Source organism: Phytophthora infestans, genomic scaffold (assembly GCF_000142945.1).
Source record: "Phytophthora infestans T30-4 supercont1.77 genomic scaffold, whole genome shotgun sequence".
NCBI classification, from domain to species: Eukaryota; Oomycota; class Peronosporomycetes; order Peronosporales; family Peronosporaceae; genus Phytophthora; species Phytophthora infestans.
In genome coordinates this window covers 331920-351715 of record NW_003303682.1, presented here as the reverse complement: position 1 = coordinate 351715, position 19796 = coordinate 331920, and the positions used below count along the sequence as shown (strand labels likewise).

The window sequence follows — 19796 nt, the reverse complement described above, 5'->3', positions numbered from 1 at the left end:
AAAACAAGAAACATGGCGAAGGGACAATCGACGGATACATGTACTCCTGCCAAGTCTGGCGGAGCACGCAACGAGAATTCAAATCCGGACGTGACGGCTGCACGCTTTGCAGCTGCCATCGAGTTTTCGGTGATCTTCGAGGACGAGGCAAACATCGATCCTGACGCCCATGATTATGATGATTACGAAGACAAGACGCCGGCTCCAGATCCAGGTGCAACAACACCCGAGACGGCCACGCTATCATTGAAGCTGAGCGGGGCGACCAGGGCCCTTACGAGGAACCTCGCCGACGAGCTAAACGATGTTGCGGGACCAGATCCGAGCTATGAAGTCTATGACGATGGGACCGGGGGTTCTTAGCTCCTGGTGGCGAGCGCCAAGCGTTCAGCATTGCTGAAGGCACCTCGCCCACCTATCAACGGTGATACACCAGCCGCCAAGTGTGTGTTTGACCGCGTAAAGGCGCTGATGTAGAATGATCTGTGGATGCAGCTGCTCAAGCTCATCTCCAAAAGACAGGCCGACTGGACCGTGCTTGCACAAAAAACTTCAACACCCAGTCAACTCGATTTCGACTAGCCAAGTTGCCGAGAATTTAGTATCGCTGCTACTGTCGCTGGGCTTCTAGAACGAGACGTACCCATCGACGATGTCGCTCTAAGATTGGCGTCCTCATGAGGTCGGAGCTGCTCTCCACAAATGGAAGAAGAAGCTTCGGAAGGCATTTGGTGCAGCTGACATCAATGCGGGGAAGCAGCCTGTTAGTCGACTGACCGCTCTTGATGAAGATCCGTCTAAGATTCCGCTGCCGCAGACGCCCCAGAGCCTCGTTCATACTCCTCCGACCAAGCGTGGAGCTGACCGTGGTGCCTTTGGCACTACCGAGGCTTCACCGTACTTTCAAGACTCGCACATGGTTATACCACGTTCGGAGAGCCGTATGCGACGAATGTACGCTAATGATTAGGATTTATCCGGTCGTCGGAGTGGTGCACGAGCCTCCAAAAGTGGTGCCAGACGTCGTCAGGCTGACAGCGATGATTCGTCAAGTGACGATGTCATTTTTGTGCGTACACTCGAAGAGGAAGATCCTCAAGTCGAGTTGATGCGTCAGATGAATGAGCTGAGGACGCTGAACGACGTGGACCCGACACCGAGAATTGAAATGGCGTCGCACCGACCATTGGATCGCATCACGCCGTTGTCAGGGTCTCGCAACAAGAGCGAGAACTGTATGCAGTGGCTCCGTGGGTTCGTCTATGAAATGACTGGAACCCACACAGATGACGACAAATGGTGCATTCCATTTGAGCTAAGTCTCCGGGACGGAGCCATTCATTGGTTCCGTGAACTTCCGAAGAAGACGAAGCGCAAGTGGAAGCTGTTGAGCGACGCGTTCATCCGCTACTACTGCTCGCAGTTCACGCAGACGGCACTGTCACGTTACTACTCTGCAAAGCGGGAACGTAACGAATATCTGTGCGACTACATAAACAGGCTGAATGGCTACGCTCGGACGCCCGTCTACACTTCGAGAAAAGTGGTCGTGGCGCGAAAGAACACGTACAGCAGTTCCTGGCAACATGCGATAATGACAAGTTGGCGGAGAGTCTCTACCACACTCGAGTCGCCGACATTCACGAGCTCGAAGAGATCATCGAAGATGTTCTCAAGAGCAAGGAACGAATGACTAAGCGTGGCGGTGAATATCGACACTCCAAGGGCCGTGATGCCCGACGCGATGATGCGTACGCTCGCAGCAATCGACGTGATCGCGAACCTGACCGTCACCGTGACAACTATCACAGTAAACCGAGAGTGACGCTCATTGAAGTCTCGGTGGATGATGTACTAGCTGAATTGGAGGGTCGCGAAGCTGTTCTAGGGGGTACCGATTATTCGAATGAAGATCGGAACACTAACGACAATAACCAAGACGATTATGACGACTATCAGTCCTAAAAAATGGATGGTGATTTCTCATTGGACGAAAATGACCGACACTTCGCCGCGGCTAATGAAAACGAGCGCCGCGCAGCCGCTGAAGACACCTATGTGGTGTAGGGATTTCCAGGTTCGGCCATACGTCAACCTACTTTAGACCAAGAATCGGCTCGGTCTGGTAACCCATAGCTTAGGAACAAAGGATCACGGTAAGTAAGCAGCGATCTGTCCAGATGATGCTATCGGATGGCCGCTGAGCTCAACGGTCGCCTGAGCCCAGCGGGTGGGTCGGTAGAGATCCGAAACGACTACATTTCACTAGATATTTGTATAGGAAGCATATGATTAACTAGAGGGAGCCGCAAAGGCTGTCAGAAGATAACAGAGCAGAATTTTCCTAGTCCAAGACACGTGTACACTCTTCCGGTAAGTCCCTGCATAGGGCTGGATTATGCCTGCCGTTGATACTCGAGAGGCATAGCTTGAGGGTATTGACTGGTAGCGCCAAGAGATTAGGTCGGTCCGGGTAGGACAAAAGTCTCGCTACGCGCGAAAGAAAGCCCCGCGAGCTTAGCGGGCCGGTACGTTGGCTAGCCCGGGTGCCGTGAAACTTCTAGCTGAGCAGCCTCTGCGCTCGGTGATCTGTAAAAGCGCTCGCGCGCCGTCGTCCATCCTTTGGCGGAGGGCACAGGGCTTGTGAACAAGCTCAGCGAACCAAACTCCGCGGAGCCTCGGAAGTGCTCTGACTTGGTTAGTCGAAACTCAGATGAAGCGCGCCACTCGTCTGTCCCGGCTGGGCCGAACCGCGAGGGGATTACCCTCTGCGCAGGCCATATAAGCGCCGACCTTACTCGGCGATTTGTTGTGGTTTGTGTAAGGAGTCCACATCTGACGGTATTTGTGTGTTCTACTACACCACAACTGGTGCCGCGACCCGGGAACAGGAGTGTGTGCATGTTTTTATAGGTGCCAGCTAACCAAGTTAAGATGAAGAGAAGAGAGAGAGAGAGAGAAGGGTGAAGATGGTCAAGCGATCAGCAACTCCGAGCGACGGAAGCCCAGCGACGGATATCCAGCGACGGAAGCCCAGCGACGGCTAGAGGATCGCCTTTCGCGGGGTCGGACTCGACGGATCAGTGACTCTCCGCCATGATGATGGAGGTGGGACGAACCGTCCAGTTCGACGAGGATGGCCAAGACCAGGAGAGCGAGAACGGAGATGTAAGTGAAGGAGAGTATGAAGAGAAGGCCGAGACCGTTGAGCTCGGACAAACGAAGACTACCGCCGAGCTACTTGGTGAGGTGGAAGAGCTGACGCTGCAGGTGGGACGCATGGGAGCCCACGTCCTGTCGAGCGCAACTTATCCGCCGAGCTCGACGAAGGTGCGGGCGATGAAGAAGATGACGAAGAACATGGCGTTGCTCAAGGGGACCGCCCGCCCCTTATTCCGAAAGCGACGAGGAACGCCGACACACCGAGCGCCATTAAAGTGTTGGCTCGACTTGGCGAAGAGATGAGGACGACATCGGTGTGAATGATGATGTTCGCGCCTGTGGCGATGGCGCAGGCGAAGTGGCCGATGTTGGGACCCGAGCTAACTTAACAGGTGCGTGCAGCCAACATCAATCAGTTAGTGGAAGAAACTGTGTTGTTGCTAAAGGCGATGGGTTACAGCCGACCAAACAGCTTCATCCTGTCCGACTAAAATTTAACTCGTACAGGAGCTGAGCTATGACAATGGAAGAAGAAGGGTAGAGTGGCGTTTGGATTGGAGAAGGTCCCTGGTGGAACGAAACCGGTTTACAGCCGAGTAGCCGAGTTCACGGCACTCGGCGAAGATTCAAGCAAAATGTTTTTTGCCGAAGACCCCAGAGACGAAGAGACGCGAAGTGTTCCGCGCTACGCAAGGTACTCCATACTTTGAAGACTCTCACATGCTGACTCCCGTGAAGATCAACCCGACTCAGCGGCCGCCGAGTCGTGAACAGCGGAATGCAGGTCACTACCATGAGCTGTACGACGCTGCAGACGAAGCTGAAGCTCACGAGGACGATGGAGAGGATGATGACCCGTTCGATCTAAAAGGAAGCCACGAAGAGACTGTGAAGGACTATATTCGACACCTGAGCTTCGACGCGGCAGAAGAAGACTCCACTCAGTACCTGGAGGTTCGGACCCACACTTCACTCGACAAAATCGTCGAGTTCGAAGGTAAGCGCTACCGTTATGACGCATCGCTTCAGTGGATCAAATGTTTTATCTACAAGATGAAGAGCTCTAGGATGCCTCAAAGCGCCTGGTGCAAACCATTCTTGCTATGCTTGGGACGCGCGGCGAAGAGTTGGTATCGACAGCTGCCGAAGAAGACTCAGCGACGCTGGAATTTACTCAGCGAGGCGTTCCTGTACTACTATTGCTCACAGTTCGAACAGTCCGTCCGCACTCGCTACTACTCGGTGAGACGCAAAGCCAACGAGTCAATTGGTGACTTCCTGATCCGGCTCAATGGATATGCTCGGACAGCCAAGATCTACAAGATGAACACCATCTTACCCTGGAGGATGTTGTCTTAATTATCGGTTGAGTGCTTCGTTCTCATTTGTGCGCCAGACCTCAACCTAAATCGGTGAGGATATTGCACATAAACTTAGCTATTAAAAACACGTCTACCAAAGTGTATTGGGATCCCCCGTCATAGCGGAGCTATTCATAATATCATGGTAGCACTGAAGAGCCTGTATCCGATGTTCGCTGATTCGTCTCAACTAATCAGATTGACAGTAATAATTAATTTCGTGCTCTTGCTCCGGCATGATAGGATGTACGACATTCACTTACTTACCGACTTATTTGCATAGCTACTGACTGACAGAGGGGCGTCGATTCTTTCTGAGTGACGTTCACTGGTTCCAATATGTATGACGGACAAACGAAGCCACATGGCTGTAGGCAGATTATCATATCGTAGTGATGTTTAGACAGGAATCGAACAGTAGTTCATGTACATTAGATGCAATCCTTTCGCTGCCTACTTATCAGCTCGGCGTGTAATTCGATGTGTCCGTGCATATCTCGGAAGGTCGCCAATGAGTGTATATGTCACATGCTCGTGATAACCAAAACACCTATGCATGGGATCATCGCTGCGCTCTCGGTACTTTTGCATCATCGCGCTAGCTTACTGTGCATCTGCTTATACTGTATGAGTCTATATGACCAGGCCGGTCATTAACTGGGCACAGGCCATACCGCAGCGATATAGGCTAGCTAACCGCGTGTCTGTTAGCGATATACGCGCGCGGCGGGATAATCTCATACCCATTATCTCGACCATTACAGCCATCTTGCATACGATCGAGTGAATCTAGCGATATGTAGTACGCCGTCTCGCCGTGAGGCAATTGGGACCGTATCGTGGATTGCAACGTTTGGTCGGCTCCACGCAGGAAGTATCGCTTAGGACCGGTAATGATTGCCGATGGTCACCACAAACACCAACATCGTGCTTCCAAGTGGTTCTGCTAGGCTCTTCATGACATAATCAATTAATCAGATTGACATTTATTAATGAATACGCATTTTAAGGCTCCTCGTAGGCTGCGCATCGTTGACTTACCTATTAACTTTACAGAGTGTCGTTTACTGCTTCACTTATGTATAAAGTACATACGAAGGCACATAGCTGTAGGCAAACTGTCAGATCGAAGTGATCTATAGACATAAATAGAATAGTTGTCTATGTACGTTTGATGACTTTCACTGTCTACTCATCCGCTCGGCATGCTATTTGCAACTATCTTGCCTGATAATATGGATGTGTCAGTGCATAGCACACCGCAAAATGTCGCCACTGAGAGTACATACCACGCGCTCAAGATAACGGAACCCTCCACTAATTGCTTTCTCGGTATTTTGCATTGCTCGCTTGCTTACTGTGCTTACGATGATGATGTATCAGTCGCGTCACTAACCCGGCACAGGTCATACCACAGCGATACAGGCAAGCTGACCGCGCGTATGTTAGCAGTAGTCAACGCAGTACCTATGCGCGCGGCGGGTCCACCTTATAGCCACCCGCGACTGAACCGAGCTCTTAGCTCGACCATTATGGACAGGCTCTAAAATACAGTACTGCGTTCAGGCACATCGCCTTGCCACGCCTACCTGTACGGTCTGCACAACCGCACACGTGCTCGTGGCTATGTAGACAGCAACTTATTCGTCGCGCGTAGTGCACATTCAATACTGAAGTTTCAATTTGTGAGCGCGCTTGAGTAGAATATACGCTGTGAGTATTGATGATACCGATATCATGGTTATGCTTGTGCCCAGGAGCGCGCTACACTGTTAGTTGTGTCTATACGATTGGTGAAGTAGAAAGATATATATATTCGCAAAGTCCCTACAAAAAGCGCTGGTCGTGAAGCCTACTTTAATAATAAAAAAATGCTGTCGTCTCTACTTTGAAAAATCTGTGGAAAGTAGCATCGCCGAGCTCTTACAAATGCGGCCTGTGAAGCTTATATTAGTAATATTAATACTGTTAATATCGTCTTTTTTTTTACATTGAAAAGTGCGTGGAAAATAACTCGTACAAAATACTGGTCTGTGAAGTCTGCATTAAAAATAATAAATATCTCTATTTGAGAAGTGTGCAGAGCAGAAAATAAAGTGGCTACTGTGCCCGATTTGCAGTACATACGACAGGTTTTGCGAAGCTAAATGTAAGAAATCAATCATCAACGCAGCTCGCCTGGTTGTTTGCATCCAATCAATGTGTTTCGTTCACGGCAGAAATGTTTACCTTACGTCCAATCGCGAGGGCGAGAGGTGGTCTGATCGTGCGACAGATCCAGTCAGTGTCGCAGGTCGGCAAATATTGCCCAATCAGCGCGCGAGTTATTTGTGTCCGCTTTTTGGCTATTTTTGTAATTTTGCATAGATAGGTCGAGTCAGAAAGGTGGGCGCGGTCGGTAAGATGGAAGCCAAATGCTTTAGAAAGGGCGAGTGTAGCCATGCGAAAAGGCAGGAAAAAAACAGCAAGAAAGGAAAACGACGGACAGACAGTCGGACGGACAGGTTACAAGGTTAGGGGGCGGGAAACTAGCGCTCTGGGCGCCCGCTCCGCGGACGCTAGGGCATGGTTGGTTGGTGTAGAGAGGGTTGACCACCTCCGCTGCACTGCGGTGGGCTTAGAGTTTCTACTCAGCGCGAAGCTACATGTAATAAATGCATACTGTGCTATACTTATGTTACGTTCCAAAACAACTCCGCATACAATAACCTTAGTGTTCACATGTTATGGTAAACATGACCAGGATTTAACGTGATCTGCCAGATGAGCACCATCTTACCCGGGAAGATTTTGTCTATAATCTCATTTGAGAGCATAGCTCCCAAAATGACACCAATCGGAGGCGCGCGTGATTACAAAGTTTACATATGCTGTTCGGAAGACGTGTCAGTATCAATGATAATCCAAATTGGCATAGATCGGTGAGAAATCCCAGTGTAGCTGGAGTAAATACACCTACTCAAACCTAATGCCATCAGTCACGTCATCGCCGTGAGGCAGTCGACACCATATCTTTGATTGCGACGATCTATTAGAGCAAGGTTTGGTCAGCTTCTCGCGCGAAGTATCTTTTAGGACAGATAGGTTTTGACGATGGTCGCCACAAACACCGATAGTATGCCTTGAAACTGTTCCGCTGAGCTGTTTATGATATTACTGAAGGGTCTTTCCACTATCTTTCGCATGCATTGATCTTACTTGCATAGCTGACGCACTTACAAACTTATTTGCATAGATACTGACCGACAGAGTGGCGTAGATCCTTATCGAGTGGCATTTACTGGCTCCTATATGTATGCCAAACACACAAAGCCACATGGCTGTAGACAGAGCATCATTTTGTAGCGATGTTTAGACTAAATTTGAAAAGTAGCTCATGTACAATACATGAAGTATTTTTGCTGCCTACTTATCAACTCGGTTTGCCATTTGATGTGTCCGTGCATATAGTGCGAGGTCGTTAATGAGTGTGTATAACACGCGCCCGTGAGAGCCAAAACATATATATAGGGTCACTGTCGCTTTCTCGGTACATTTGCGTCATCGTGCTGACTTACTGTGCTTACGCTTCAGATGTATCAGTCTATATGACCAGGCGCGTCACTAACTCGGCAGTGGTCATACCGCAGAGATACAGGCTAGCTAGCTGACCGCGCGTCTGCTAGCAGATATATACGCGCGCGGCGGGTACACCTTATAACCATCCCAGCTCTGATCTCGACCAATTTGAACAGGGCACTAAAGTACGGTACTGCGTACAGGCACATCGACTTGCCACATCCCCTTTATTGGTCTGCATTACCGCACACGTGCTCGTGTCTACGTAGACAGCAACGTATTCGTCGCGTGTAGTGCTCACTCAATACTGCAGTTTCAATTTGTGAGCGCACATTAGTGAAATATACGCAGTGAACGTTGATAATACAGATAGCGTGGTCTTGCCTTAGCCCAAGTGAGCGAGTGTACGTGTTTGCAGATAGAAACGGTCAGATTGCAAGGGTACACAGTAGATAACATGCGCTAATTATTATATGAAACGCGTTTCGCTCTATAGGTGCGTCAACACTATTGGCAGCGCCATAGTCAGCTTACCGTTTGTGCCGCTCCAAGCCTCGCACTGTCAGCCAATATACTAAATCGAAAGATAGGTAGAAAATGGAGGCCTGAAAGGGTATATTGACCACCTACTTGCTCATCTGCTGCTTCTTTCGCTCGATGTACTTGGCGTTTCGGGCGGTCAGCTTGCGAGGGCGGCTGCGCCTCTTTTTCTTCTTGGGGTACCCATCCCTTTTTTGACGTTTGCCTGGCTTTCCTTGCGACGCACTTCGGCCGAACCAGGTGGTTGGGGCTTTTCCTCCCAGAACTCAACTGCTTTGGGCCGGTCTCGCAGGCTACACAGTGCCACACGATGTCTCTGCCGCTAATCGTACGGAATGCGTAACCGTACTGCAGCTTCCCACAGCAGATGCAGCGCGCCCCTGGGTCCGTCGTAAGCCGCTGCCGATTCAGCAGAAGCAGGTCAATATATGCCTTGCACGTGGTCCTGCAAATTGTGAGTAAGCTAGCAAAATTTATTTGTTTTTACCAATTACGTGCGTCAAAATATTAGCCAATAGCACGATAATATAAGGCTGGTATTTATTATTTAAAAATATTAAATAATGATATTTAATATTTTGGTTTTGCTATAATAATACTTTAATCATATTTCCAAACAAATACATACTTTACATGCAATAAAAGTGACTAAAAACACTATGTACCGTGCGCGCATGCATTCGTCGAGTGCGGTGCACGGAAGCAGATAGCGCAATGACCGTGCAGCCGCGCGCCTTCTTGCACGCTGACAGTGGAGAATAATGTTTGCAAAGCCCCTACAAAAAGCGGTGGTTAGCGTGCCCGATTCGATGCACATATGACAGGTTTTGCGTAGCTAAATGAAAATATCGAGCTGTCAACACTACTCGCTTTGGTGTTTGTATCCAATCGATGTGTTTCGTTCTCGGCAGAAATGTTTACCTCCCGTCCAATCGAAGGAGCGAGAGAAGGTCTGATCGTGCGACAGATCCAGTCAGTGTCGCAGGTCAACAGGTATTGCCCAATCAGGACCCGAGTTAATTGAGTCCGCTTTTTGGATATATTTGTCATTTTTGCTAGGTCGAGTCAGAAAGATAGGCGCGGTCGGTAAGATGGGAAACAATTGCATTAGAAATGTCGAGTGTAGACATGCGAAAAGGTAGGAAAAAGCAGGAAGACAGGGAGTGCGACGGACGGATTGCAGACAGACGGACAGACAAACAGACCGACAGGTTACAAGGTAAGGGGGCGGGAAATCTGACAGACCATTAGACTGGCAATTATTGCGTGGGTTTGCTGCGGCCACGCTACTTGCATTTTGCTCGCCTCCGTTAGTCTTTTCCGTTTTGATTTGCTTTTCCACACACTTAGTATTGGCCAGCATGGCGATCAGACGCCGAGTCGCCGAAGGCGGCGAAGAGTCGGTAGAGGCCAGACAGATGCTGGACAGAATTAAGTGTGTCAACACAATAAAAGACTTACTTTCATTAAAGCAATAGTAAGTACTAGAGTAAAACAGATCCTATGAGCACTTGGATAGAGTGCACCAGCAGGCAGAGGCTGTCTGCCAACCAGTGCGATGAGGACTTGAAGGCAGAAGGGAGAGATACCGTCCGAGGACTGCGTCCTCGGACGAGCTCACTTCTTCTTCTGCCTCAGACTGAGCACAAGTCTAGAGAATAGGTAGTTAAGAGTAAAAGTAAATAGACTGTTTTGAGAGCTACTCTACAGCGTTCATTCTAACATTTCAAGTAAGATGGACAAGACTTCTGAGACCAACATGAGCAGGCCGCAGTTCCACGGGAACAAGGCGCATTTCGCTGGTTGGAAGGACGAGTTCGTGGATCATCTAGCTGCTAAGAGCGACGCCATCACGATTCTCGAGCCTCAGCAAAAACGGGCGAAGACGATGACGCGCTAGGAGGATTTGCTCAAATCCCAGCCGTTAATACCGCCTCTCGAAGGAGAGCGTACGGCGGACCGCGTGCAGGCGCACGAGCTGCAAGAGTCGCTGCTCAGGGGACAGAAATCCTACATCAAGGATCTTCTGAACCAGACGCTGCCAAGAAACTTCGCTGACGAACGGCTCATGCGTATGCCGGTCTATGTGATCTGGAAAGCCGTTGAGAAACGTTATGGTCTCAACACTGCGTCCGGCGTGGTAGAGCTGGTGCAGAATTTCGAGAGAGTGGCCAACTCGGACTTCAAGAATATTTTGCATCTGTTCCAGCAGCTCAAGGCTGCTCGCGAGCAAGCGAACAGGAACAGCATCGAGGCACTGGGTGAAAAGATCATATCGTCCCATCTCATGCTCATCAAAGTCCTGGCTATTCTGCCTGGTCATCTGTGGGGCTCCGGAATTGAATTCCAATCAGGAGACTTCACGGTTGAGAAGGTGGAGCAAAAACTGGTCGCCATCTTCGGTACCAAGAGCAAGGCGCAAATTATGGCGCTGGGCAAGGGCATTGCGGTGAACCACGTGCAAGCCGGGACAACCAAACCTAAGGCAAGTGCACTGGGCAAGCGAAAGGCCGCACCCGAGCCCATCAACGATCTGCACTACAACGTGGGGCATAAATCGTGCCACTACTGCGCTGGGGAGTTCAACGACATGAATGATGTCGGTCCTCATCTGATTGCTGCCTGCCCCAAAATGAAGTACGACTTGAGCCTGGGCGTCAAGCGTAGGAACATCTGGAGCCGCGGCAAACAAGTGGGCACTTGCTGGTCGAAGCCGCAAGGAAAGGGAAAGTCGGCTACCAAGATCAAGAAACCAGCCCGCAAGCAGGTCCCAGTTGAGGACTGTCTACCGAAACCGGTGAATGCGTGCGAGACGGTGCAGCCAGTTGCTTCACAAACTCCACCGCCTGTCAGCCCGCCAACGTCAATGTTGACACCCGGCTACGAAGATATGCACGGCATCGAGCCAATGGACACGGACGAGTCCATGTCGTTCTTCGACACGCCTGTCAACGCGGGACAAGTCACGGAAGCGCCAACCGGTGATGGGCAGATCGCCGACATGGCGGCAGGTGTCAACAAGATGGCAGTTGACTTGGAACAAGCGGTAAGATCCATGTATCCTTTTCTGCTTGACAGTGAAACATTTCTGACCAATGACTCTTGGGTACTCGATTCAGGATGCGGGTTCGGGTTAACCAGTGAGGAGTCCCGGTTCGTGGAGAAGAGACCCGACAACGGTTACATGTTTACATTTGCAGAAGGGTCTAAGCATACAAATACACACATTGGCACTGTGAAACTTTATTTGCATGGTCCGGGAGGTATCCGACCGTTTCAGTTTACAAACATTGCGCTTGTACCGCATGCTAAGTCGAATATTCTTAGCGAATACTGGCTACAAAGGGGAGGGTATCAGATTAGAGGGTCAGCCAATGGCGACTTTAAATTTGTCCTCTATAAGAACCAATTGGTTTTTGTGGCCAAGGCAACTAACGGGGCGTATTATATACAATCCAAAACAGTAAAAGAACGACAAGCGTTCTGCCATGCGGTGAAAACGCAACCATGCAAGCCATTGGCACTGCCAGGAGTGGGCAAAGTAGAGGCTGCACTAAAGGAATGGCACGTAAAGCTGGGGCACTTGAGCAAAGAGCAGGTGATCACAATGTTATCCAAACCAGTGGTAGCCGGTATGCCCACACTAAATGCATCTGATCTAAGGCAAGTGCCATTCTTCTGTACAACATGTACGGAAATGAAGAAGAAACGGATGTCGTATCGCAATACAAAGGGCTCAAGAGATGCAAAGCCGATCAGCACGGTACACATGGACACAAATGGTCCGATGAAGACAATGGGAGTCTTTGGAACCGTGGGCACTATCAAGTACTTCTTGAGCATCATTGATGACAACACGTCATGGCGTTGGACATACGTTCTGCGGAACAAGAAAGAAGTGTTCGAGAAGGTCCGAGAGCTCCTGCTGCAACTTGAACGTGAAGGAAAGTTCACAATCAGGAGGATTCGATCCGATGGTGGAACCGAGTTCGTGAACTCAGCGTTCAAAGACTTCTGCAAGGAAAAGGGCATCATCTTTCAGACATCAAATACATACAGCCCAGAAATAAACGGGGCGGCAGAGCGGGAATACCAAAGCAAACTAGACAGAGTTCGCTGTGCGCTCAAAGATGCTGACATGGAGCATAGATGGTGGCCAGAAGCCTTGATCTATATGACCTATGTTCAAAATCGTACCCCAATGAGTCGGTTGGGTGGAAAGACACCATACGAGATGGTGCACGGGAAACCACCCAACATTAGTGGCTTACCTGTGTGGGGTAGTATCTGCTTTGCCCACATACCGACTGCACTTCGCAAAGACAAGAAACTGTCTGCTAGAGCGCTTAAGTGCCGGTTCCTGGGTGTCTCAGAAGAAGCCAAGGGCTACAGACTATGAGATGTCTATAACAACAAACACATCGTTGCTCGAGATGTGCTGTTTGACACAACCAATGTAGCAAACATTGTCAATCGAGCCTTTGACCAGTCCAACCCGGAGGTCACAACTCAATTTGCTCTGCGAGAGATACCCGGAGCAGTGAGAGAACAGCAGACTGCATCTGAGCAGGAGACTGCTGAAGCAGTGGGAGTTGCACCTCCTACTGTGCCTCCAATTGAGCCCGCTGAAGCAGTGGGAGTATCCAAAAGAAGACGGAGCGCAGGGTTAGTGGAAGCTTCACAGCCTGTAGCGCGACCCCGTCGAGAGTCCAAACGACCAAAACGGTTCCAGGACTATCAGTGCTTCCAGGCAATCCTGGACAAAGCTAACGCGGAAGAGATCCTAGAAAACAAAGTTTCCATACCAAAAACTATCAGAGAAGCTCTGCGTGGACCCCATAGGGAGCAATGGAAACAGGCCCTAGAGTTAGAGTACGACGCTCTCATTGAGAATGAAACCTGGAGATTGGTACCACTACCACCTGGCCGAAAAGCTCTACCATGTCACTGGGTGCTCGTGGTGAAATACAACGCTGACGGTACTGTCGAGTGATTCAAAGCACGACTCGTTGCTTAAAGTAACTACCAAGAATTTGGAGTTGACTGTGACGAGGTATATGCACAGGTAGCAAGGTTTGGGTCCCTTCGCTTGGTATTAGCCATTGGGACTATACTGGACTGTCATATCCATCAAATGGATGTCCACACTGCGTTCCTAAACGGTACCATGGAAGGAGAACAGAAAATCTACATGAAACAACCTCAAGGGTTTGCGAAGCGAGGCCAAGAGCAGCTGGTCTGTGAACTTCTAAAGAGCATCTATGGGCTAAAGCAGGCCTCTCGCATCGGGTATAGAGTTCTTCATACCTTCTTGACATCGATGGGTTTTGCTCGTTGCCACAAAGAGTTTTGTATCTACGTGCAAAAAGTGGGAGATGAATGGCTTATTGTCGCGGTATATGTCGATGACCTCACTATTATGTCTCGTGACATGGGGCTCATCAACCGACTGAAAGTCGAGCTGTCAAAACGGTTCAAAATGAAAGATCTGGGAGACATTCACTACATCCTCAAGATGGAAGTGCGACGCAACAGAAATCAGCGAGTGATGATGATCTCACAACGCAAGTATATCGCTGAGCTGATAGCTAAGTACAACATGGTGAACAGCTCACCTGTACTAACCCCACAAGTACCAGGGTTGACGCTAGAAGCTGAGACGAAGATGAATGCTAAGCAAATAGCAGCGCAGCCTTTCGACTACAGAGGCATAGTTGGATCACTCCAATACCTGGTTCGTGGAACACGACCTGACATTGCCAACACGGTGAGAGAATTAAGCAAGTTCCTATCGTGCTACAATCGTACACACTGGGAAGCGGCTAGACGAGTCCTCAAATACTTGAAAAAGACGTCGACGTACGGTCTACTACTCGATGGAAAAGAGAGTGACGTGACTTACGAAGTGTACACAGACGCGAGCTACGCGTGTCAACCAAAAGAACGCAAATCAGTCACCGGCTATGTGATTAAAATGGCTGGAACCAGCGTGTCGTGGTGTAGTAGCAAGCAAGGAGGTGTTTCTCTTTCTACTGCTGAGGCAGAACTCATCGCACTAAGCGAAGGTGCCAAGGAGAGCGAGTGGCTATGGCATCTTCTAGGAGAAATGTGATTTCCACAAAAGGGTCCGGTGCAAGTCTGGTGCGACAGCAATGCTGCCATCAGCATCGTCAGAAACCCAGGAAACCACAAAGCAAACAAGCACATCGAAATACGGTATCTTTTTACGAGAGATCTGGCAGAACTTGGTCATCTCAAGATAACCTATTGTGCCACAACAGAGATGGCTGCCGATATTCTGACAAAGGCATTGCCAACCAAACAATTCCTAAAGCTGAGGCATAAGCTAGGAGTGATGGATCTAGAGCTTACCCCTAGTACTTAGTGGGAGTATTGGCCAGCATGGCGATCAGACGCCGCCAGACAGATGCTGGACAGAATTAAGTGTGTCAACACAATAAAAGACTTACTTTCATTAAAGCAATAGTAAGTACTAGAGTAAAACAGATCCTATGAGCACTTGGATAGAGTGCACCAGCAGGCAGAGGCTGTCTGCCAACCAGTGCGATGAGGACTTGAAGGCAGAAGGGAGAGATGCCGTCCGAGGACTGCGTCCTCGGACGAGCTCACTTCTTCTTCTGCCTCAGACTGAGCACAAGTCTAGAGAATAGGTAGTTAAGAGTAAAAGTAAATCGACTGTTTTGAGAGCTACTCTACAGCGTTCATTCTAACACTTAGGGGTCAAACAAACAGGTACATTAATGAGAGCTTATGCAATGACCATCAGCTCGATCCGAAAAGGGACGAGGAGAGGCGGGTCTTTCTTGTTCGTTGTTCTTGTTCTCCAAATGCGAAGTGAGGAGTAGAGGCCACGTGTGTGGTTGGCAGCTTTCGGGGAGTACACGTACCGGTACAACGACGGTTATACCGGTCACAGATAATCTCGTGTGGAAAACACAATTCCCTTCCTCCGCTCCGCTCCACTATGGAATACACCTTCTATGTCGCCCCCCCCATCTTCAACGGTAGTACAAACTACAAAAGTGAAAGGACAAAGTGTGAGGGAAAAAATATTGCAGATGAGCAGCGACTGTTATTGTAACGGGGTACAATCCAGTGTACCCCAGGCTACGTGAAGAGTGACCCGTCACTCTTGTGGATACGTACCCTACGCTCGAACTTCTCTGTATTGAGTGTTTAGTGTGGCCCACACATGCCGTAGAGATCGGACTATCAGACACGAAGCGCAGTATCGCTCGTGCTTGATATCTCGAATTCTCGCACTCCCCCGCAGTGGCCCCTACCTTCGCCGGCAAGCCGCTAGCTACCTCTCTTTCGCTGTATCAGTGGCTGTACGCGTGTCCTTTTGTGAGACGAACACATGACTGTCGAAGTGGAGACCTCGGACGCCGCTATGGCGTCTCCCACGAGCTCCAGTGGCACCGGCCCCGAGTCCCTGCGGTTATCGGAGATCGAGAGTGCGCACCTGTGCCCAGCAGGTCGTATGAAGATGGAGGAGCTATTCCGCCAGTGGCTTAACGTGGATGGTACGAAGGAAATGATTCAGAACATGGTGGCCGACCTACGTCAGGGCAAGGAGCTAAACTTGGACGCGCTGCTGGCCACGGTCAGCGCAGCTGGCAGTGGGGCCGACTCGCCCTCGCGCAGCCCCAAGCGTCCGCCTAACTACCATTTTGGTATGCTCAGTCCCGGCGCAGTCGGTAGCCCCAGCGCGCGCAGACGTCATCAGCACCTGGTTAGTCTCTTTGGGGACGAGCTCCACAGCGCTGCGGCCGCAGTAGCTGCAGCTGCATCGGATAATGAAGTAGCCAAGGCCGATGAGGTTGACGCTGAAGCTGCAGCAGCACCGGATGACGTGGACATGACTGGAGGAGACAGTGAGGCTGCGAGTGATAACGATGGCGCGCAGGAAACTCCGGCAGATATGGACCAGAAGGAATCTGCAGTATCTGTAGAACAGGCCGATACAGACGAAAACATGGAGGGGGAACAGGAACAGCAGGCGGTGGAGGAAGCTCTAAAGACCGAGGAGTCTGCAGCAGCTGAGTCTGACCAAGTCATGACTGAAGAGATCTCCAAGCAGGCTCAGATCCCCAGGTTTTACTCGCCTGGCGAAGGCCGGCGAGGCCGACTGCGTTGTCTGTCCACAGATGCTATGGCTCGCAAGGCATCGGACATCGAGGCGCGTTTCCGTGAGTTTTCAGAGGGCATGAAAGTGGAGGATTTCGTGGCCATCACCAAGGATCTTTGTGGATTCCCTTCGTTTTTCAATGCGCCATTTTTTAGACGTATCCTTGCGACCTGTGGAGCAGCGGGGGAGACAACACCGAAGCCGCCGTCCAACCCGACACAGGAGGACGCTTCTAGTCCCACGAGCGCTGATGGTGGCGTGGCACTGCAGCGCATTACGAAGGAAATGTTCCAGACCTACTGGATGCGCGAGATGGCTCCTTGTGACAGCGTGGAACGATTCTTTAGAGTAGTACGTGACCATGTGATTTTTGCTGCAGTTTTATTAAAGAACTGGCTGATGCTGTTGCTGTAATTAACAGGTGAAGCAACCGAAGAACGACTTTATTGAGCGAGACGACTTTGCGCCGTTTTTGCATGGTGAGTTACACACGCTGAAGCTGTGGCGTATGCTGCGTTCAAATTCCTCATTCGTGTCCATTTTTCGTGAACAGAACTGCTGAAATATCATCCTGGCCTAGAGTTTCTTGGGGGTACTCCCGAGTTTCAGGAGAAATATGGTATGAAATTTGCTGGAATGAGACGAAATGATTGTTTTTTTTTGCAAAGCTAAGAGCTTGTTTGCTTGCAGCTTTGACGGTGGTGGTACGGATATTTTATTCCGTCGATAGAGACAGTAGCGGCCAACTTACGTTGCGGAAACTGAGACGCAGCAATCTCATTAGCGCGTTTAACGCTGTGGACGAGGAAGAAGACATAAACAAGGTGCGTGCCCAGCTCTATCATTGTTGCAGTACTTGGCTAACTGGTGAACGGCTTCTAGGTGAACTCGTACTTCTCCTATGAGCACTTTTACGTGCTCTACTGCAAATTTTGGGAACTGGACACGGACCACGACTTTCTTCTCAGTCCGGACGACCTCGTACGCTATGGCGGCCACGCCCTTACACGAATCATTGTGGATCGTATCTTCGAGCGTGGACGGCGTCCGTTTGCCCGTGTCCAGACATTGACATCCGAGGAAAAGAAAAAAATGAGCTACGAGGATTTTATCTGTACGTGGCCAGTGGGCGCTTTTTTTAATCCAGTTGCTAACAAATGCGTGTTTATGGCTTCAGACTTTATGCTCTCGGAGGAAGACAAAGCAAATCCCGTCAGTATTCGATATTGGTTTGAGCTCATCGACACGAACGAGGATGGCGTACTGCGCGCCGACGAGATGCGCGTATTTTACCGTCACCAGATCCACCGCATGGAGTGCCTTGGCCACGAAGTGGTGCCGTTCGAGGATATTTTGTGCCAGATGTCGGATCTGCTGCATCCAGAAAAGGAGGGCGAGTTCTACCACAAGGATTTCATTCGCGCGGACAAGATCCGAGTGTCGGGCGTCTTCTTTAACGTGCTGTTCAATCTCAGCAAATTCATCGAATTCGAGCAACGAGACCCGTTCCTTCTGCGCCAGCAGCTCGCCGAGCCGGAGCTTACGTAAGTTTCTGCACTGGAGCAACAAGGGTTGGAGCTAGTACTAAGCAGATGATTACCGGTATTGCTGTTAATACAGGGATTGGGACCGCTACGCTCGAGCCGAGTATGCTCGATTGGCTATGGAGGAGGAGAGTCGCGACGAGGACACTGCGATGGACATTGACACCATGGACGGCTGGTATGTGTCGGACGAGCAAGAAGAAGAAGAAGCCCCAGAGGGCGGTGCTGGTGCTGACAGTACAGCGGGTGAAGGGCGAACGGCCGAAGCTCCTTTTTAACCTTTCCCCCCGTGCAACGAGGTAGATTCACTTTTCATTTCCCCTTTAGAAGACGGTGGACAGTATTGGACTGCGCCGCAGCAAGATCAAAGTAAGTAGAGCAACACGCATGAATCCCGTCAATCAGCTACCGTAGTTAACCTTTAGACAGGGGGCAGCCGCAGAGCTTGTTATTACTTACTGGCAGCCTCCTGTGCCTTGCGCAGTTGGTTCACGCGGTCGTTGCACTGCTTGAGCTTCTTGACCTGCTCCTGGCACTTTCTCCAGTCGCGATCGAAGTCTGCGAGGCAGTCTTCTAGCTTGTAATAGTCCTCATGGCAGCGATTACGCTCAATCAGCTCGTCAACGTCCAAGTCCTCGCCGAAGTCACTCTTGCTACCAGCGTGAAGCCCCGCAATGGGCACAGGCGGCTTGGTAAACGTGTCGCTCATGCTGGGAATTGTTTTCTACGTACCGGTACTGTACTGTGGTTTTTAGAGAAATTAACTCGGGGTTCATGGAATCACACAATAATTGTCGGTAAGAAAAAAAATTCCTGACGGATAAAATCCCGACAAATCAGTCAGCATCAAAAGTAGAAAAACGCCCCCTCCCCCCCTTTCACCCCTCCCAACTTATTCTGGGCATTTCATTTCAAAAGAGGCACGAAAAGCAGGACAATCAGCATGGCGAGCGTCGCGTCGGCATCCGAGCCCGACGCCGAGACCACTGAAGCTAAATCCCCGGAGGTCCACGTCCCCACATCTGCCGCCGTTGTCGCCCGAGCCCCACGTATGGATGAGGAGACGTTCGGGAGTTGGGGTGCGTCTTTCGAGTATTTTGACGCATATCAGCACAAAACCCACCATATATTCAAGAAGAGGACCTCTACAAGCGCCACGGCGAGGAACGCGGATCTCCGAGACCGTGGTAAGGACACCCCGCAGACCATTATACCAGACGCTTTCGACAAGTACTACCGAAAGTTGGTGTGCACGCATAGTTGGTCAAGGCCCAGCCGTTCGAAGGGCAAGAGGCACAACTACTTCGTGAAGTCTACCGGATGTCAAGCGCAGATGACGGTCGTCGTAATTTGGGATGCTGCTCAGGGTTTTCAAGTGAAGGTTACGCACCAGGAGACAGCGCACAACCACTCACTAAGCTCAGGATCTTATGGAAATCACCCCTCAAATCGACGCGTTGCAGACGAAGACGTGATTGA

General features: G+C 50.2%; 2 protein-coding genes across 2 annotated transcripts; one reads left to right on the top strand and one right to left on the bottom strand.

Moving 5' to 3' along the window:
• Positions 1-16002: 16002 nt before the first annotated feature.
• Positions 16003-19059, top strand: PITG_18973 (uncharacterized protein; the record flags this gene model as incomplete). Its single annotated transcript, XM_002997289.1, has 8 exons — positions 16003-16446; positions 16525-17124; positions 17195-17252; positions 17327-17392; positions 17464-17597; positions 17656-17887; positions 17951-18317; positions 18394-19059. 8 exons carry the CDS (start codon positions 16003-16005, stop codon positions 18593-18595), a joined length of 2103 nt encoding a protein of 700 aa, XP_002997335.1.
• On the bottom strand, positions 18769-19026 carry PITG_18974 (uncharacterized protein; the record flags this gene model as incomplete). Its single annotated transcript, XM_002997288.1, has 1 exon — positions 18769-19026. One exon carries the CDS (start codon positions 19024-19026, stop codon positions 18769-18771), a length of 258 nt encoding a protein of 85 aa, XP_002997334.1.
• Positions 19060-19796: the final 737 nt, after the last annotated feature.